This window comes from Rhincodon typus, chromosome 27, assembly GCF_021869965.1.
Source record: "Rhincodon typus isolate 14 chromosome 27, sRhiTyp1.1, whole genome shotgun sequence".
NCBI classification, from domain to species: Eukaryota; Metazoa; Chordata; class Chondrichthyes; order Orectolobiformes; family Rhincodontidae; genus Rhincodon; species Rhincodon typus.
The window spans coordinates 38,843,171-38,865,325 of NC_063358.1; the positions used below are offsets into that span (position 1 = coordinate 38,843,171).

The 22,155-nt window shown below is 42.5% G+C and overlaps 1 protein-coding gene across 4 annotated transcripts in view; it reads left to right on the forward strand.

The window, feature by feature from the left end:
* The window catches only part of LOC109919072 (U7 snRNA-associated Sm-like protein LSm10), a 29,034-nt gene that overhangs the window by 1,881 nt on the left and 4,998 nt on the right, over positions 1 to 22,155 (forward strand). The window contains exons 2-3 of one of the 4 annotated variants that reach the window (XR_007264962.1): positions 1,462 to 1,779; positions 2,611 to 3,137. Coding sequence is in view for 3 of the 4 variants with exons in the window: in XM_048613150.1 (XP_048469107.1) it covers positions 2,684 to 3,049 (366 nt within the window). In the remaining variant the exon portion in view is untranslated. Of the gene's footprint in view, positions 1 to 1,461; positions 1,780 to 1,803; positions 2,088 to 2,610; positions 7,825 to 22,155 lie in introns of those variants that run through there. The other 3 variants (XM_048613150.1, XM_048613152.1, XM_048613151.1) reach the window with 3 other exon arrangements.

Consider the following 22,155-nt stretch of genomic DNA (forward strand, 5'->3'; position numbering starts at 1 on the left):
ATTTCTGAAGAAGGGTCTCGACCCGAAACGTCAGCTTTCCTGCTCCTCTGATGCTGCTTGGCCTGCTGTGTTCATCCAGCTCTACACCTTGTTATCTCAGATTCTCCAGCATCGGCAGTTCCTACTATCCCTAGAATAGTGTGTGCAGTTTTGGTCTCTTTTCCTGAGGAAGGATATTCTTGCTGTCAAGGGAAGTGCAGTGAAGGTTTATGAGGCTGATTCCGGGAATGGCGGGACTGACATAGGAGAGATTGACTAGGTTAGGATCTCATTACAGATCATAAAATCCTCGACTGGGTAGATGCTGGAAGGATGTTCCCAGTGGTGGGTATGTCGAGAACCAGTCTGAGGATTCAGGACAGACCATTTAGGACGGGGATGAGGAGACATTTCTTCACCCAAAGAGTGGTGAGCCTGTGGAATTCATTACCAGAGGAAGTAGTTGATGGTAGGACTTTGAATGAATTCAAGAGGCAGCTAGACATAGGACTGGGGAGAAAGCAGGATTAGGCTATTGAGTTGGATGATCAGCCATTGATCGTGATGAATGGTGGAGCAGGCTTGAAGGACCGTATGGCCTCCTCCTGCTCCTATCTTGCTTGATTGATTGAGTTATTGTGACGTGTACTGAAATACAGTGAAAAGCTTTGTTTACAAGCGGTACAGGCAGTTCACAGCAAGCAAAGGATGTACAGATCAAAAAGACTTAGAAGCATACAGGTTACGTTATTTGCGGCTACAGTCCATTCAACAGTCTGATAATGGCCAGAAAGAAGCCGTTCCTGAATCTGCTCGTGCATGTGTTCAGGGTTTTGTATCTTCTGCCTGACGGAAGAGGTCATAGGAGATTATTACCAGGATGCAATGGGTCTTTGCTGATGTTGGCCTTTCTGTAGTAGTGAGTTGTGTAAATAGAATCCATGGATGGAAGGTTAGCTTCTGTGATGGTCTGGGCTGTGCACACCACCTTCTGTAGTTTTCTACAGTCCTGGACAGAGCAGTTGCCATATCAGGCCATTATGCACCCGGACAGTATGCTTTCAACAGTGCATCTGTAGAAATTGGTGAGGGATCTTATGGTCATGCCAAATTTCCTGAGGAAGAAGTGTTGTTGTGCCTTATTGACTATTGCTTTATGTAGGAAGTCCAGGGCAGGTCGTTGGTTATTGTCACTCTGAGGAAACTTGATGCTCTTCACCCTCCCAACCTCATCTCCGTTCGTGTAGATGGGGGCATGTACCTTCTGTTTCTTTTTGTGGTAGCAGCCCATGTGTTAATTAGGTTTGGTGTATAAAGACGTGGGAGAAATTTGAACTTGATATGGAGTCCTAAAAGGCTGCAGGGAAAATGAAATGCTGCACCATACATTCTGTAATGTGAATTTTGTTACTGAATATGGACCAATGATCAAAATATCCTCCATTTTAACACTAATTAACGCCACGTTTGGCCTTCATTTAGAATAGAATCCCTACAAACACTGGAAAGAACAGATGAAGCTTTGCTCTGGATCGATCGACTAAGTTTTCTTGGTTTCCTTCCTATGGGTTATATCTCCCTCATTGAGCCTATCCCCAAATACTACATTCTGATACAAATAGCCCTGACCAGGAAACTGAGTCACGTGCCTTCACTTCCGGGCATGAGGCCCATTGCGTTACTGGAGCAGGGCGATACCGACTGCACAATTCCGGCTCATGCCCCGCCCACAGCCCCGAAACGGAAGTTGCCGTTACCCGGGAGACGGGGCCTTCTCAGTGGGGTTGTCTACGGCGAACGGTGAGTGACTCAACGGAGAATCGATCCTGTGCGTTCCGGGGGCTTGCTCAGCGGGATCGGCAATCCCAACCTTGAGGGTGCGGGCTGTCCACTGCCTCCATCCCCGGGACACCAGTGTCCGCTCACTACCCCACACTTAGGGACCAGTGTCCATGGGTTGACCATCCCTTCGGGAGATCTGTGTCCACTCGCTGTCTGTTAGTGAATGGGATGAATGACCGTAATTGGGCCCCTTAAGGATCAACGCAGATAAAAACCAACTGCCTTTGGAAATCAGCAAGTGGCAGATTACCTAAATAATGGTGAGGGTGAGTAACCCTCACGACTCATCATGATGCTGAGCCTGTGTTCATGATGTGAAGATGCCGGTGTCGGACTGGGGTGGACAAGGTCAGAATTCACACAACACCAGGTTATAATCCAACAGGTTTATTTGAAATCACAAGCTTTCGACGCAGCGTCAGGTAAAGTCTGCAAAGGGGCAGGACTCAGGGTCTAGGCCCGAAACGTCAGCCTCTCTGCCCCTATGATGCTGCTTGGCCTGCTGTGTTCATCCAGCCCTGCACCTTGTTGTCTCGGACTCACAAAAGCTTGTGATTTCAAATAAACCTGTTGGACTATAACCCAGTGTCATGTGAATTCTCATTGTATTAATCCAGGAGCCTAATGGAACACAGAATCAGTTTGAACATGTACATGAGCTGAGGGAAGTGACAGTGATCACCCTTGACATCAAGGCAGAATTTGACCACTGATGCGACCTGACAAAATTGAAATGAATGTGTATTAGATGAAAACTGTCCACATGATCTGTTTCTTTTTTCCATGCAGTTCTACCAGCTGGAGTGACTGTGTTAGGTCTGGTACTCGTCTTTCAACTGATTAGAGTTTGTGAGCCAGCATCATGGCATTGAGCCATTCTATTAAAGAACGAACAATTGCAGAAAACAGCCTCATCATCCTTCTCCAGGGGATACATAACCACGTTACCACTGTGGAGCTTAGAGACGAGAGCTCAGTGAGAGGACGCTTTGTGAATGTTGATGCATTCATGAACATCCGGCTAGCTGAAGTTACATACACTGACAGACAGGGCAGAGTGTCAAACCTGGATGACTTCTTTGTGACTGGCAGAAATGTACGTTATGTTCACATCCCAGATGAGATTGATATAATTGAGACTGTCCAGAACCAACTGCAGAAAATCCACCGAGTGCGTAACTTTGGAGGGAAAGATCGAGGAAGGAGAGAATTTCCATCAAGAAAGTAGCAATGTGCTGATCCTGAGATGCGCTATCAAAACTTGGTGATGCATATGGGGGACATAAAGGACAAGATCAGAACTCAGTGATGTTGGGGTGTGTATCAGGACAATGCAGTCTTTGGGGTTTCTGAGGACTGGATGGTGTTTGGATGGGGGTTATAAGGACTGTGTGCTGTTTGAGAGACTGATTATCAGGACTAAGTGGTGTGTGCAGGGGTGAATACCATGACTGTATGGTGTTTGGGGCTGTGTGTGTAAACATTATGACTGTGCAGTGTTTGCAGGGGCTGGAGTGTTGGCTATCTGAACTTGATGTTTTGGGGAGGGTGGGTGGGTATCTGAACTGGGTGTTTTTTTTCAGGAGGATGGATAGCCAGACTGGTGTTTGGAGAGTGTTTATTTAGGCTAGAGAGTGGGCATCTGATTGGGGGGTATTGGGCAGTGGTGGGGTAGATATCTGGACTGGGTGGCATTTGTGGAGCGTGGAGATCAGGACTGGCCGGTGTTTGGGGGTGTGGCTATTAGGATGGAGTGGCGTTTGGGCACAGGACATTAGGGATCAGTGGAGTATGGTGACTGATCATTGTGGCTGTGGATTTGTATGCCTGCCCAATTGGTCTGATAAGACTGGCAGCAATCCTTATCGCCATGCTGGAAAGTTATACTTTCACACTCCACTGAAAAATGTGTGGGCCAGAAGTATTCTAGAGCAGCACTGAGAGACAGCTGCGAGCATTGTTGGATTTGCCATCTTACCACAGTATCAACTGTTTCAGTGGTTAACGTGACAATACAGCTCCATTGGCAGTTTTGGAAGAACGGAAGTTACTAGTTCATGTATAGATTCTACATAAACATTAATTTTACCTTGGGATCTTGCTGTGTTGTACAGCTGCTGCATCCCAAAACAGTTCAGTGACTTGCACTTTAAATTCCATGTATTTCTTCACAGTTGAAGTATTCTAAGTTTTCTTTTAGATGTGGAAGGATGATATACAAATACAAGTTCTATCTCAAACACTGCTGTTGTGTTTATGGATGTGCTCCTAATAGATGATTGGATAATTCAGTTAGATTTCCTGAAACACTTGAGAATCCGTGCTGCCATGTCCATGGTTTCTGTCTGCCTGTTGTGTAGATCAGCAGGATCCCTGTGTATTTGAATCAAACACTGATAATAATAAGCGGTGATGGTTAGTATCGTCACTGGTCTGTCTCCTCTCCAAACAGTGCTTGGTAAATAGAATGAACGGTAGAAGAAAATGCTCCCATTATGTGTCAGTTACTCCACTGCAGTCATTATCATTATACTACAGGCCAATCATACCCATACTGACAATTCAATACAATAATATGCTTGTATGAATATCTTCTTTTAACATTGATGCCCCCACAAGTGAATATCATGTCCATGTGTGTCTCCCCTTAAGTCACATGGTAGAGAACCCAATCCAGAGTTCGTGTTGGCAAGGACAGAGTCTGAAGTGTTTGTCATAAGTGTGGTCATTTAATTCAACTGATAGCAAGCACTGCTAAACCAGTGACTGTGCTGAGCAACCATAACAATTTTGTAGTCACTGTACATACTTGAAGCTCAACACAAATTTACATCAATTCTTTTCTCATTCTCTCCCCCTCAAAAAGGGTGATTCTGTTTGTAGGTAGTTCAGTGATGACTTGGGTTTTGGGTTATGAGGGGCAGGAAGCTCTCCTGCTCAGCAGAGGGAAAGGCATCTTCTCCAACTGGACTCTTGAGTCAGTGTCTGGGTTTTTAAGCGTAAATCTTACAAGTTATGCTGTAGATGTTCACACTAGGTTGGGTGCATTTTCAGTTAGTGCAGAACTAGTCTTTCTTATTCATCCCTAAATTGTTAACAAGGCTAGTATTTATTGTTGATTTCTAATTTCCCTTGAGAAAGTGCTGGTCAGCAACTGCATGGATCTCAAGTTAGTTATACTGACAGTGCTATTAGACCATTAGGTCATTCAGGCCATTGAGTCTGCTCCACTATTCAATCACAGCTGGTATCATTCTCAATCCCATTCTCCCGCCTTCTTTCCGTAATCCTTGATTCCCTTACTAATCAAGAACCTATCTATGTCTATCTGAAATACATTCAATGACTTGGCCTCACAACCTTCTCTGGCAGTGAGTTCCACAGATTAACCACCTTCTGGCTGAAGAAATTCCTCCTCGTGTCAATTCTAAAAAGTCATACCTTCGCTTTGAGGCTGTGCCCTTGGGTCCTAGTCTCTTCTACTAGAGGAAACATCCTCTCCACATCCACTCTATCCAGGCCTTTCAATATTCTGTAAGCTTCAATAAGATCCCCAACCTGTCCTCATATGATTCCTGGGATCATTCTCGTAACCTTCTCTGGACCCTCTCCAAAACCAGCACATTTTTCCATAGGTATGAGGCCCAAAACTTCTCACAATATTCCAAATACAGTCTGACCCAAGCCTTATACACCGTTAACAGTACATCTTTGCTGTTGCGTTCTAGCCCTCTTCAAATTAGTGCTAACATTGCATTTGCCATAACTGCCAACTGAACCCATGTGTTAACCTAGAGAATCCTAACTAGGACTCTCAATCCCTTTTAACCGCAGATTTCTGAAGTCTTTCCCTGTTTAGAAAATAGTTTATGCCTCTATTCTTGCTACCAAAGTGCATAAACTCACACATTCCCACATTGTATTCCATCATTCCACTTCTTTGCCCACTCTTCTGGCCTGTCCAAGTTCTTCTGCAACTTCCCCACTTCCTCAACACTATGTGTCCCTTCACCTAGCTTTGTGCCGTATGTAAACTTAGCAACAACGCCCTCAGTTCCTTTATCCAGATTGTTAATGTATAATGAATAGTTATGGTCCCAACACTGACCTCTGCAGAACTCTACTGGTCACTGGCTACCATCCTGAAAAAGACCCCTTTATATCCACTCTGCTTCTACCAGTCAGCCAATCTATCCTTGCCAGTACCTGCCCCTAACACTATTGGCTCTATCCTATTTAGCAGCATCTATTTGGAAATCCAAATAAATCACATCCATTGGCTTTCTGTCTAACTTGCTTGTTACCTCTTCGAAGAATTGTAACGGATGGGTCAGGCATGACTTCCCCTTAATGAAACCATGCTGACTCACCCTTATTTTACCATGCATTCCATTTACTCTGCAATCTCAGCCTTAATGGACTCAAAAATCTTACCAACAACCGAATTCAGTCTAACTGGTCTATAGGTTCCTCTTACCCTTCTTAAACAGGCGTGTTACATTAGCCATTTTCCAGTACTTTGGTACCCTCCCTAACTGCAGTGATTCCTGAAAGATCACCACTCATACCTTTACAACAATCTGACTCTGGAACAACAAAGGTACAGTATAGTTCCACTGGTGATTGACTTAGGAACTTGCAGATGATAGAAACACCATTCTGTACCTACTGCACTTGTTCTCCTAAGTGCAGTAGGAACAGAATGGTGGGTTTGAGAGGTGCTGCTGAAGGAGAGTTACAAGAGAGGTGTGTATTCTTACCGCTCCCTCACTCTTGACCTTCCAGTGTGTTTGTGGTCTTTGGCCAATGAGATCACGAGCTGGCATCAAATCATCCAGTGGGATCATACCAACATCCGTCATTGTTGCCATGCTGGGAGGTGTAAAGCGCACAGACTCAGTGTTATGGACCAAACCCTCTTCAAATATACCAAGGAGAGAGCCTAGACCTTAACTTATTGTTATTTAAAGGCAAATGTAAGGTGTTGTGCACCAGAGGTAATTTGATGGGTTACACTACTCAGTTTTAAGCAAAACACATTTTATTCTTACCCTATAGTTAGAATACAAACAAAAGAAAGAAGTATTGATATAACTAATTGTTTTGGAAAACTTAACAGAATAATAGATTATTTAACTACTAAACGGCAACTGTTCCAATATAGTGACATCCCATAAACACGCGCTTGGCAAAGGCGAGTTCAGTAAAATTGATGCCTCACACAATCCAGAGATGTGCAGATTAGGCGAATTGGCCATGCTGAATTGCCCCACAGTATCCAGGGATGTGCAAGCTAGGTGGATTAGCCATAGTAAATGCAGGGTTACAGTGAACAGGTGGGGGACTGGGTTTGGGTGGGATGCTCTTCAGAGGGTCAGTGCAGACTCAATGGCCTCTTTTCCACACTGTAGGGATTCTATGACTTGTGATGTTTCTCCAGTCCAGCAGGAAAGAACATCAAGAAAATATTCTGGCAGAGAGAACACAACAGTTTTGCTGTATCAGGGAGGGATGCATGGCAGCTTCAAAACTTAATGAACTACTGAAAGCTAAACTAAAACCCTGATTGTGGGAGCCTGACTCTACCCAATCATACTGCTTCTACTATTTCAAATTTAAAAATAAAACAAGGCCTCAAAAGCTCTTTAGTACTTAGAATAGACTGTTCAGTACCTCTGTCTCAATATCCCTTCATAAAAAAAGGACAAAATACACCTATTAAAGCCACAGTGACTTCACACTTCCCCCTTTAAAAAACCCATCGATATATAAAGATGACTTCATTTTTAAAAACCTTTCGCCTTACTCTATTAGTACACTATAATACATTACATTGACTCTAAGCATGGAACATTCAATATTATGGTCCATTTTAATCTGTTACTTCCAGCACCGAACAGCTTTGTCTTCCTTCATCACAGTTGTGACAACACGTCGGCGATAATATTCTCTTGTCTTGCCGTGTGTATAATTTGCAAATTAAATGACTAATAATAAAATCTATACAGTCTAGTATTTTTATCATTGAAAGGCGTTACGATCAGTAGACGTAATTGTCTCAGACACATTGCTGGCAACAGAAATGTTGAAATGTTGCAAGCCAACACCAAACTCAAAGTCTCCTGAATTGTGGAATATTTTCTGTTAATGAATATTCAACATTCTGAAAAAATATCCAATAGATCTTTCTATCTTGTTGTTTTCATGCAAGAGTACAGCACGACACCCAGAAACATTCACATCGACAGCCACTTTGAATAGCTTTGCGTAATTAGATGTGATTACACTGGGCTGACATTCCTCCGTCCACTGAAAATTTCTGCATTTCTTCAACAAATTAGTGGAGCAACCATCGTGCTAAAATTTGGTATGAATTTTCAATAAAAAAAACTCAGTCCCAGGAATCGTAGTGCTTCCCTCTTTGTCAAAGGTATAGGAAACTCCCCAATAACCATTGTTTTCACATCTCATGGGGCCATCTGTCCATGTCCAACGATATGGCCTAGCTACGTGACTTGGGCTTTTGCGAACTCACTCTTAGGCAGGTCTGCCTTCTGAAGTAGATTGAACAATTCCGATAGATGCTCCAAATGTTCCTTCCATGTGTGACTGAAAACCACCAGATTGTCTATACACCACACAATTGGGTATAATCACAAAATGACTTTATTGGTTAGTCTTTGAAATGTAGCTGGTGCATTTTTCCTACCAAATGGCATAATTTTGAACTGGCACAGTCTATTCATTGTCACAAAGCCGAAATTTCCTTCACACTCTTGGATAAGGGTACCTGCCATTATTCTTTGAGTAAGTCCAGCTTTAAAATACAAATTGCTTGTCCCAACTTGTCAATACAGTTTTACAGCTATGGAATAGGATATGAATCAGATTTCATAACTGCATTGATTCTGCAGTAATCGACAAATAAACATTGGGTTCCATCTGGTTTTGGCACCATCACTATGGGTGAGCTCCATTCGCTGCAACTTACTTTGATTATATTGTCTTTGAGCATGCTTTCAATCTCTTTGAACCTGTGCCAATTTTAGAATGTTAAATCTACAAGGAACTTCCTTAGTTGAAACAGCATTTACTATAGCTACATCATGCGCAATCATGTTAGTACTTGCCAGCTTATTTCCACATATCTGTGGGAATCCCAGTGATTGTAATAACTCTTACAGGTCATTTCTATTTTCCTCTGGAAAGTAACTCAATGATTTATCCCAATCTTTGAGAACTTCTCATGGCCCACTTTAATTTGAGGAACATCAAATTCAAATATTTCTGGATTTGGTGCTTCATTCCAAATTGTAACACTACCACATTCTCCTTTTCCTTCCCTATCAAAATACCGTTTGAGCATATTCACATGACACAGAGTTTTCCTCTAACTGGCGTTCTTATCAAAAAAATCCACCTCCCTCAATTTCTTTTTGATTTGAAAAGGCCCACTAAACCTTGCTTTTAAAGGTTCACCTACCACTGATAGTAATACTAACACTTTATCTCCTCTAGCAAAACTACGAATTTTTGATTTTTTTTGTCTGTCTAGCCAAGTCACTCTATTTAATCTTTCCTTAAAATTTGACACATACTCCACATGTGATCTCTGAACTTTGACTTACCAATCTTTCCTTAATTAATTTCAGTGGTCCTCTCATCTCATGTTCAAAACTAATTCAAATGGACTGAATTTAGTTGATTCATTAGGCGCATCCCTAATGGCAAAAAAAGTACAAATGGAATTTCTTTATCCCAACCCTCTGGCCAATTTTGACTAAAGACCATGTCAAGGCCTTATAAATTTTAACACCATTGTTCTAATGCTCCTTGTGATTCTAAATGGTACACAGTTGAATTAAATTGTTTTATTCTTAAGCTATCCATGACTTTCTTGAATAATTCTGATGTAAAATTTGACCCTTGATCTAATTGTATTTCTGTATGTAGTCCATATCTAGTAAACAAATTTGTGAAACTCTTCTACAATCCTTTTAGCTGTGATACTGTGTAATGGAAAGGCCTCCGGCAATCTAGTAGACATATCCATTATGGTCAACAAATACTGACTCCCACATTTGTTATCGGAAGGGGTCCTACACAATCAGTTAAGACTCTTGTGAAAGGTTCCTCAAATGCAGGAATAGGTATTAAGGTGCTGGTTTTATCACTGCCTGAGATTGTTCTATTACCTGACATGCGTGACATGTCTGGCAAAATTTAACGACATGTCTTTGCAGTTCAGGCTAATGAAAATGTTCTTCTATTTTGGCTTGAATTTTCCTTACTCCCAAATAACCTCCTACTCATACCTCATGCTACCCGCAACACCTTTCTGTAACTCAGCGGTAATACAACTTCTGCTCATTTTTCATCTGCCAGAATGTGTAATGGTCTCCATTTCCTCATCAAGACTTCACTTTTAAGATAGTAACATTCTGGGATACACTCAGATTCTTCTTCTGTGTATGCTTTTTGATATTTGTCTTTTTTTTCACCTTTTTGTTGTAATTAAACTAACCTCTCCTGAAATAAAAGTATCCACTTTGTCCTCTACCTGTTTTTGTTTTTTCTCAACCATTTGATCAAACAGAGTTTCTGATAATTGAATTTCAAATTCCTTGTCTTTATTTTTTGATTTCCCCTCCTGTTTCAACCTGTAGTTAATATGATCTTGTTACCACATAGTCAGGAAAAAAATCAGGATATACTTCCTGTAACACCTCAATTTTCCACTGGCTTTTCAATCACTGTAGGCATCACTCACACCTGTGATCCAGCTGTATCATTCCAGATAAACTATATCTCCATAACAGAGAATTTCTCTTTTACTCCTACCACCAATTCACCCAACTGTCCAATCTCACCTTCTACAATGGAATAGTAATTTTCTCACCATGAATTTCACTTATTACCATCTTTTCTGGCAATGCTACTTCCAAAGTATATACTTCCAAATCTCTCACAAAAGACTGACTTGCTCCTGTATCTCTTAAAATGTTAATTTCTTTACCTATTCCTCATGCACGTGTAAACGCTTACCACACAGGTAAATTCTTTAAAGAGATCTGGTACTCTCTTATTAACCAACCCCTGACCAGGCTATATGTTCTTTTGCAGCTCTTTAGCTTCCACTGGGATCCCCTTTACCACTTTAATAAGTCCCACTGGCCACATCCATGTTCTTAGTGCTTTTCTTAAACCACTAACACTGTAACTTCATTAAAAAAAATCAAAAGAGCTGTAGATACTGAAAATCAGAAACAAAAACAGAAATTGCTGGAAAAGCTCAGCAGGTGTGGCAGCATCTGTGGAGAGAAATCAGAGTTAACTTTTCAGGTCATGGCCCTTCCTCAGAACTGATGGTAGCTAGGAAAAAGTTGTTCTTTATGCAGAAAATAGAGTGGGGTGGGGGAGGGAAGGTGTAAGGAGTAAATGATAGGTGGGGATAGAGCCCAAAGAAAGAGAACAGTTGGACAAAGGAGAAGTAGCGAGGTGCTGAGTAGTGGAGATAAAAGGCTGAAAGATGAACAAGAAACCAGAGTTGTGATGCTGGGAAGGTGTGGGGTGGCCTGGCCAATAAGGCTACAATTGGGGGAGGGGAGACATACTGTTAGGGAGGGTGGGAGTGAGGGTGAAGAGGGAGGCTTCAAAGGGGAGAAAGGCAAGGACTGATTAGGGATAGTCAACAACGCTTTGTGTGGGAAATCATGTCCCACTAACTTGGTTGAGATTTTAAGAGGTTACAAAGAAGTTTGATGCAAGGCAAAGCAGTAGACATTGTCTATATGGACTTCAGCAAGCCACATGCTGGACTGATTAGCAAGGTTAGATTGCATGGAATCCACGGGGAGCTAGCCAATTGGACAAAAAATTGACTTGAAGGTAGGAGACAGAGGCTGGTGGTACAGGGTTGTTTTTCAGACTGGAGGCCTATAACCACTGGTGTGCCACAAGGATCAATGCTGGGTCCACTTGTGTAAATGTTTTGGTTGTGTATATAGGAGTTATGATAAGTAAATTTGCAGGTGACACCAAAATTGGTGGTGTCGTAGACAGTGAAGAAGGTTATTTCAGAGTATAATGGGAGATTGATCAGATAGGCCAATGGGCTGAGGAGTGGCAGATGGACTTTAATTTAGATAAATGTGAGGAAAACCAGGGCAGGACTTATACACTCAATGGTAGGGCCCTGGAGAGTATTGCCAAACCAAGACACCCAAGGGTTCAGGTGTATAGGTCCTTGAAAGTGGAGTTGCACGTTGGTGAAGGCGGCGTTTAACATGCATGCCTTCATTGGTCAGTGCACTGAGTATAGGAGTTGGGAGTCATGTGGTGGCTTTGATTTGATTGGATTTATTATTGTCACATGTACCTAAGTAAAGTGAAATATTTTGTTCTGTATGCAGTACAGGTAGATCATAGGGTGACTGAAAAGGGCAACGAAATGCAAAGTTACAGCTGCAAAGAAGGTGCACAAAAAACAAGACCAACATTACGTTTGAAATTTGAGAGATCCATTCAGAAGTCTAATAACAGTGGAGAAGAAGCTGTTCTTGAATCTGTTTGTACGTGTGTAGATTTAAGAGAATATTGTTCATCACTTTGACATTCAGAATCGAGGTTTAAAAGTGCAGACCAATTGTAAGAAATGTGAGAATAAAATCTACTATAGAGATCTTGCAAAGAGTTGCCCTGTGTCGGTGTCATTTTAGAAAAAGGCTATACAGGACAATGGTGAAGGCACTTTGAGAATACGGCATTCAATTCTGGTCTCCTTGTTATAGGAAAGAAGTTGTTAAACTTGAAAGGGTTTGGAAAAGATTTATAAGGATGTTGTCGGATTTGGAGGGTTTGAGCTTTAGGGAGAGACTTAATAGGCTGGGGCTTTTTTTTCCCCTGGAGCATCAGAGGCTGAGGAGTGACCTTATAGAGATTTACAAAATCATGAGGGGCATGGATAAGGTGAACAGCCAAGGTCTTTTTACCAGAGTAGGGGAGTCCAAAACTAGAGGCATAGGTTTAAGATGAGAGGGGTAAGATTTAAAAGGAACTGAGGGGCAACTTTTTCACTGAGGGTCGTGTGTGTGTACGGAACGTGCTGCCAGAAGTGGTGGAGGAAGCCAGGTACAACAAAAACATATAAAAGGCATGTGAATGAGTACGTTAATAGAAAGGGTTTAGAGGGATATAGGCCAAATGCTGGGAAATGGGTCTAGATTAGTTTAGGACATCTGGTTGGCATGGACGAGTTGGACTGAAGGTTTGTTTTCGTGCTTTATAACTCTACAAGCCATGTTGTACAAAGCACTGCTGCTGAATATTTTTTCAACAGCTTGTTAACAGGGTGAGTGAATTGGGAAGAGCTCACTGATGTAGGGTAGTCAGAATTCAGATGGGGAGAGTGTGCATATTTGGGATGCCAGCTGTTTAACCAAGGATGCAGAGTGAGTTATTTACAAATCACTTTGAACCTTATTAAATGCTGCCAGTCAAGAGAAGTCACTAAGATGCTGAATATCACAGGGCTTGCTGTGCAACCTTGTCACAGAGCAATCCCAATGATGTACACTAATGCAGGCATACTTGTCAAGACATTTAACAGACATCCAAACACCCACAAAGAGTCACTGGAGGTACCAACCTTCCAGAATTCCCACTGGACCTCCAGGAATTCCAGGGTAATTTCATGTACACTGTTGTGAGCAACAGGGGGAAAAAAAATGTCACTGAACACTATTTTCTTTTTCTTTGAATACTTTATGGACTGGTTATCAAAATTATAGAAAAATATTAACATATTTAAAATGGCTTCAAGGCAGTTTAGAATGAGTAATAATTATGGGGAGGCAATGGCCTAGTGGTATTATCGCTGGACTGTCAATCCAGAGACCAAGGTAATGTTTCGGGCACTTGGGTTCAAATCTTGCCACAGCTGATGGTGGAATTTGAATTCGATTTAACAAATAATCTGGTATTGACAGTCTAACAATGACCATGAATCCATGACTGATTATCAGAAAAATACATCTGGTTCACCAATGCCCTTTGGGGAAGGAAACTGCCATCCTTAACTGGTCTGGTCTGTGTGTGACTCCAGATCCACAGCAATGTGACCGAATTTAAACTGCCCTCTGGGCAATTACAGATGGACAATAAATGTTGGCCTAGCCAATAATGCCCACATCCTGTAAATGGATAAAAATAAATAAATACTGGTTCAGCCAGCAGCACTCTTCTGCCATGAATGTAATTTTACAAAGCGGGAGAATTTATTTTTAATGTGTCACTGACATTATGCTATTAATATTTCTCTGAAGATTGTAAAGAAAGTGTGAACATTTGAACATCAAGTACGTTCGATTTCATGTAGGAACCTGAAATTCTCTCCCAATCTCCAATTCCTTCCATTTTAAAATTATCCTTTAAGATACTCCTTAAAACCTACCCCACTGATATCTGGACAGATCCTGGACCTGCAAGGACAGATCCTGTCTAAAAACTAAAATGAACTCTAAGGACTCTACCAATTTTAAAGATTCTGCCAAATATATCCATGTGGGCCACAGCTGGTGTGAGCTTCACAGTGGGTTTGCCTCTAAAAACAAATCTTTTCCCTCACCCTTGCAAAGTGCTTTTATTTCAATTTCAGACTACCCTGGTCTGATATGCTAACCACAGTTTCTATTAGGCACGGGTTGACAGCTCCTTAGATGCGAGGCAGGATACAGGAAGATTTTTTTTAAAAAACCGAAAGAACTGTGGATGCTGTGAATCAGGAACAAAAACAAAGTTGCTGGAAAAGCTCAGCAGGTCTGGTAGCATCTGTGAAGAAAAAGCAGAGTTAACGTTTTGGGTCTGTTGACCCTTCCTCAACTGATGGTAGGTAGGAAAATGTCAGTTTATATGCAGAAGATAGGGTGGGCGCAGGGGGTTAGGAGTAAACGATAGTTGGGGATAGAGCCCGAAGAGAGAGCAGTTGGACAGACAAAGGAGTTGATAACAATCTGCCTAGGAAGATGAATAGCTGTTAATGGAGACTATTAGTGGCTAACAATGGGTGATGTGTAATGGCAGACTATGTGATAACAAGGCCTGGTGTATGGGCTAGGAAGCTAGGACATGGGAGAGTTCAGGCCCTAAAATGACTGAACTCAATATTCAGTCCGGAGGGCTGCAGGGTCCCCAAGCAGGAAATGAAGTATATTTCCAGCTTGCACTGAGCTTTGCTGGAACACTGCAGCAAGCCTGAGGCAGAGATGTTGGCCAGGGATCAGGGTGGTGTGTTGAAGTGGCAGACAACTGGAAGCTCAGGGTCTTTTTTGCGAGCAGAATTCAAATGTCCTGCAAAGTGGTCACCCAGGCTATGCTTCATTTCCCAAACGTAGAAGAGACCATGTTGTGAGCAGCGAATGCAGAAACTAGATTGTGAAAAGTGCAGGTAAAGTGCTGCTTCACCTGGAAGGTATGTTTGGGTCCTTGGATACTGGGAAGGGAGGAAGTAAATTGGCAGGTGTTACATTTTGGGCAGTTGCTGTGGGACTGTTGGGAGGTCGGTGTTGGGACTGAAGGAAGAGGGACCAGGGTGTCTAGGAAGGAACAGTCCCTGTGGAAGGTAGACAAGGAGGGGGAGGGGAATTATGTATCTGGTGGTGGCATCTCGCTGGAGGTGGCGGAAATGGCAGCTGATGATCTTCTGGATGTGGATGCTGGTGGGATGGTAGGTGAGGACAAGGGGAACCCTATCGCTGTTGCGGGAGGGAAGAGAAGGGGAGAGGGCGGAAGTGCAGGAGATGGGTTGGACCTGGTTGAGGGCCCTGTCAACAACAGTGCTGGGGAATCCTCAGTTGAGGAAGAAGATGGACATTTCTGAGGCTCCCTTGTTGAAGTTGACCTCACCGGAACATATGCAACTGAGACAGAGGAACTGGGAAAATGGAATGGCGTCTTCACAGGAAGCAGGACGGAAGGATGTATAGTCCAGGTAGCTGTGGGAGTCTGTGGGTTAATGGAGAATATTAGTTGCCAGTCTATCCCCAGAAACGGAGACAGAGATGTCGAGGAAGGGAAGGGAGGAGTCAGAGATAGACCTGATGAAAGTAAGGGCAGGGTGGAAATTGGAAGTGAAATCTCCCTCCCTTCCCTTATCCACCTTCTGCAGGGACTGTTCTCGCAGGGACATCCTGGTCCACTCTTCCTTCACTCCCAACACCCACCTACAGCTCCATGACACCTCCCCCTGCAACCACTCAAATTGTAACACCTGCCCATTTACCTCCTCCCTCCCCAGTATTCAAGGGCCCAAACATATCTTCCAGGTGAAGCAGCAGTTTATCTGCACTTCACACAATCTACCCTATTCCATTCACTGCTGACAATGTGGTCTCTTCTACAGTGGGGAAACAAAGTGTAGGCTGGGTGACTGCTTTGCAGAACATCTACATTCTGCCTGCAAAGAGACCCTAAGCTTCCAGTTTGCTGCCATTTTAACACACCAGCCTGTTCCGTGGCCAACACCTCTGTCTCAGGCTTGCTGCAGTGTTCCAGTGAAACTGAAAGAGCAACATCTCATTTTCCACTTGGGGACCCTGCAGCCTTCCAGACTGAATATCGAGTTCAATAATTTCAGGGCCTGAACTCTCCCATGTCCTAGCCCCTTAACCCCATACGCAAGGCCTTGTTACCACATAGACTGCCATTATACACCACTCATTGTTAGCGACCAACAGTTTCCATTAACAGCTATTCAACCTCCTAGGCAGGTTGTTATCAACTCCTTTGTCAACTGTTCTTCTCTCTCTTTGGGCTCTATCTCCACCTACCACTTACTCCTTATCCCCTGCCCCCACTCTATCTTCTGCATATAAACAGACATTCTCCTACTTACCATTAGTTCTGAGAAAGGGTCACCAGACCTGAAACATTAACTCTGATTTTTCTTCACAGATGCTGCCAGACCTGCTGTGCGTTTCCAGCAACTTCTGTTTTTGAAGATGATTTTCTTTGTTTAGTCATGAGATATGGCATCGCCGGCTGGCCAGCATCTATTGCCCATCTCTAGTTGCCCTTAAGATGGTGGAGAGCTGCCTTCTTGAACCACTGCAGTCCACTTGCTGTGGGTTGACACACAATGCCATTAGAGAGAGAATTCCAGGATTTTGACCCAGTGACAGTGAAGAAACAGCAGTATATTTCCAAGTCAGGATGGTGTGTGGCTTGGCGATGGGGGGGGGTTGGTGACATGCAGGTGGTGGTGCTCCCGTGTCTGCTGCCCCTGTCCTACTAGATGGAAGTGGTCATTGGTTTGGAAGGTGCTGTCTGAAGATCTTTACGCCATCAGATATTTGGATCATTTTAAACATACAGTTATATCATGCATGAGTGCATATTCACCCAATTGATGTGTTTTAGCTGCCTATACTATGATTCTCTTGCTCAAAAAATGGTTTCCATGTGTTTTGGTAGAGAGGCTGGGTTTTCAGGAAACATCTGTTTACACTGACTATAATGCCTGCTGTTAATGATTTTGAAAAGTTATGGAATGTTGCTGTCTCTTCTTTCAAACCTGTTGAACTATCTTGTTCTTTGCCTCATGCACCATGTCTGAGGTAATGAGATTTACTCTGGGTGAGTTTGACATATGTTCTGTGCTACTGATGGAACTATCAGCAAATCAAACCAATTCTAACTTCACGTACATTCCTGGATTAAAGTCCTGTAGTTCTACCATTTGTAGTCGTACATGATATGGACAGTTAAGCAACTGGGAGAAGGTGGTGGTGATGGTGGTGGGGACTTCCAATGTCCCATCCTCAAAGATATGAAGCCCAGCATATCAGCTCAAAACAGAAGGCTGAAGCACTTACATTTTGAGCCAAAAGTGGTGGTCAAGCAATTGTGGGCCGTTCCTTTGGTCTGCAGTTTGAAACATCATAGATGCTAGTCACCAGCAAATTTAATTCACTCCATAAGATATGAAGGAACAACTGGAAGCTATGACAACATCCCAGCTGCAAATTAAAAGGCATAGCTGCACCAGCTCAGTTATAGCATTGGCATTTACCCAATAACGTGGAAAAGTGCCCAGGTATATACTGCCCACAAAAATCAGTACAAATACAATCTGGCATATTACTACCCCATCAGTTTACCAGTTATCAAAGTAATGGGCTAGTGTTATTTAGCATGGTTTGTAATAACCTGCAGATGCACGGGTCACTCAGCTCCTGACTTCATTACAGCCTTGGTCTGAACCTGCACACAAAAACAAATGTCTGAATTCCAGACATGAGGTGAGAATGACTGCTGTTGACAGCAGTCGAGTATTTGTCTAAGTTTAGGATACAGGTGCCCTGGTAAAATTGGGGCAGGGGAACACAATGAGCAACCTGAAGACTAAATCACTCATGAGACATGGGCATCATGGCTGGCTAGTATTTATTGCCAAACTCCAGCTACCCTTAAACTGAGTGCCCTGATTGGCAAGTTCAGAGGGCAGTTAAAAGTCAACCAAATTGCTGTGTGCCAGTCTTTTTTTAATATATTGAATTCAAATTCCCCAGAACATTCCTTGAGTTTCTGGATTAATAGTCTAGCGATAATACCACTATGCCATTGCCTTCCCTATCATTTGTTTTTGTTTCATATATCCAGCATCCACAGTACTTTGTCTTATTTTAGCCTAATGGCATATTGATCGTGGTTTAAAAAAATCCTGATTTATAGATATCTTTTAGTGAAGACTCCAGAACCACAAAAATGTGGTTGATTTTTAATTGCCCCCCTGAAAAGGCCCAGACAGCCAAACAGTTCAATTAGGAATAGGCAGACTAACACCAGTGACACCCATTCTTCAAGTAAGAAGAAATTTGTATAATCCAAATAGCAGCAATGACCACCTGCACGAGAGAGAACCTAACCATCTCCACGGCATTTAATAAAATTACCATTGCTGAATCTTCCGCAATCAAGGGGGTAAACAAAGAGATAAAGGGGACCAGAAATCTAACTTTGCCAGCCATACAAATACCAAGACAAGGGCAGGTCAGCAGTGAGAATCATGTGATGTGTAACTCACCTCCTAACTGTCCAAAGCCTTTCCACCAATTACAAGACAGAAGTCAAATTTCTGAAGACGGGTCTAGGCCCGAAACGTCAGCCTTCCTGCTCCTCTGATGCTGCTTGCCCTGCTGTGTTCATCCAGCTCTACACTTTGTTATCTCAAGAATGTGATAGACTATTCTTTCCTTGCTTGGATGAATTCAGCTCCAAAAACACCCAAGATGCTCGACACCATTCAACTCAAAGCAGCCCACTTGATCCACACCCCATCCACCTCATACATTCACTCACTCCACCACTGATACAAAGTGTGTAATATTTACAAGACGAACTGCAGCAGTTCAGTAAGGCTCATTGAACAACATCTTCCATACTTATGGCCTCAACCACCTCAAAGAACAAAAGGCAGAAATAAAACTACCCTGCAAATTCCACTCACCATCAAATGGCCAATTGTGCATCTTCATATACAGTCAATTCATTTACTGTAGACAGGTCAAAAACTGGAACTCTCTTCCTAAAAGCACTCAGGGTGTACTAATATAGTAAGTTGAGAAGTCAATAAATGCCTAAATTGCCCTTATCAGCAACACACAAATCCAAGGAGTGAATTTAAAAAATGTTCCAAATAAAATATGATTTTACTCATAATTCACCAATTTTTCTAAGCTTTGAGTCAAATTCGTTCCCGAATTTTGACACCAAAATCAAAGCTTGAATAACACCCAATTTTAAAACCTGCAATGAGAACTGGTTTTTGTTATCCAAATTGTCATTGGAGTTCCTTCACCTTTCTACCTTACTATTATACATGTCAACCACAAGGTGGCACCAAAGCAGCACAGTTCAAAGTACAGTATAAAGATTCATACAATAACTGGAAGGGAAAAGTGGCAGTGATCCCAAAGTGACACAAAGAGAATGAAACTATCAGGTTTTTTTGGATAGTAATTGAAACATGATCTGAAATTCAACCTCATTAGCAGCTGCGGCTCAGTGTTAGCACTTGCTTTTCAACCAGATAGTTGCGTTCAAGTCCTGCTCCCAAGACTTGAGCATTAAATAGATATTCGTAATCAACCTGTTCTGCCATGTTATGACATGTCTGGGGCAAATGGGACTTTAGCTGGCTCAGAAGTTCTACCACTACGGCCGCGCCACAAAAGGAGCAACGAATATAAACTAACACGTCAGTTCAAAATTGTGAGGTAATGCTGCACCACCATAGGTGCATTTTTCTGGAATAAGATATTAAACCAAGCCCCAGTCTGCCTCCTCAGGGAGGCATATGATACTCCATGGCATTACTGAAATTATGTTATCCTCAATGTCCTGGTCAATATTTATCCCTCCACTATACCTGAAACAGACTTAATCGTCATTATCACACTGGTATTAGCATCGGCAATGCTAATTAATGTCAACAGGTGATAGCCATTGCCTGGCACTTGCATGGCATGAATGTTTCTTGGCACTCAATAACCCAAACCAAACTGAGTATTAGAGAGTAGATTGTTAAGTTCCACTTGATAGCACTTTTGATGACACATTGATAGAGGTAAAAACTCCAAATAACAAGAAAGAAAGTATGAGATTCCGACTGGTGATAGGGTAAAATCTTCAAGGGAAGCCAAGACAATTCTAACCCCCATTACCCATTTGAAAAGGATAGCCTTCACGTAATTATGTAGAAAAGGATCTAGGTGGTGAAATCAGAGGCTTGCCTTGAACTGAAGGCTGATACGTTTGTCATGAAACGACTAACTATAAACAAGCAGTCAGTTTTGCGTAACGTGGTTTTCTTCAACATGAATTGGCTTTAACGCGATTGAAGAATTTAGAGCACTATTTGTAGAACGCGAACTTTCCTTAACTGTATTGGCTGTAACGCGATTTTCTTCTAACGCGAAATCACACAAGAACGGAACTATCGCGTAATATCACAACTGACTGTATTCATTGAATTGGAGAAATCTCTAAAGGGGACAGAGATTAAGCGTGTTATGACACTAGACAAGTGTTCCAGAAGGCGAGAGTTCAAATCCTCCCATTTGAGAACTTGAACTGTTAAACAAAAAATTGAGAAATTATATGAAGATAGTAAACGTGATCATGAAGCTGTTGGATTGCCATAAAACAAATTGCTATACCTCAGGGAAGGAAACTTGCTCAATCTGGACGATAAGTGACTGCAGACCAACAGCATAGCTGGTTCTTAACTTCACTCATAAACAAACCATTTGGTTACAAAGATTTTCTGTGATTTAAAAAGAAATTAGGGATGGGCAATTAACGCCAGTGGCACACACATCTGATGCAAAGTATCACAGGACTCATGAAACAAGGTGGTTAGCTCCAGTAGAATCATAATATATTCTCATCTTTCCACATTTCATATCCCCCACGTTGGAGAATGGTCACAAATTCAAATGAAAGAATCTCACTCCACACAGTGTGATCAGGTTTTGACCAATGCAGGTTAAAACCTTAAGGATAAACAAGTGTAAAGCACCTTCCAATGATGAGGTTGAACACGTGTACAGGAGGCTATGTACTGTGTGCACTGGACATCCCATATGAGCACCATCTCTGCTATTATACCCAGTAAGTCAAATCTTCTTGGGATTGTTTAAAATGTAGGTAGTTCCCTGAGCATGGTCACCACATGGACTTGTGTCCATGCAATTTAAAAAAAATATTAAAGGGTTCAAGACCTCAGCACTTTGTCTATGAAGTCTTTCATTACCTTTCTAGAGGGCATCTATGAAAATTTTATTTTGCAGGAGTAGGCCCTGCAATCCTGTTCAGCTTTTGCTGTCATTTAGTAAGATCACGGCTGCACGTGACCAAAGTAACTCAACCCAAGGCTTCAAGCCAGGCTTCTGCACAGGATAAGGATGGGAGACTTTCAGGAAGACACTGGCTTGGAGAAAATGCAACTGTCAGTTAGGCCATAAGAATGGTTGTGGGCATTGAGAGTTCAATGAATGTAAAGATGATGGAGTCATGGGCTGTTTTTGGTGGCCAGGCTTTGGTTGGCATTCAGAAGGATGAAGTTTGGGGGAGGTGGACGGGATTCAGTCAGGGTCGTAGGGGCAGAGAAATGATGGTTAGGTGAAACATTGACAGGGTGGAGGGAAGAGTCAGGTGGGCTAATGACAGCAGGCAGGTGTGAGATGAGTAGGGTGAGTGAGTGGGTAAATGAGCAACTGACTGGACGGTCGGTGAGCGGGGGACAGCGACTCAAGAGCTAGGTTTGAGATACTGAGC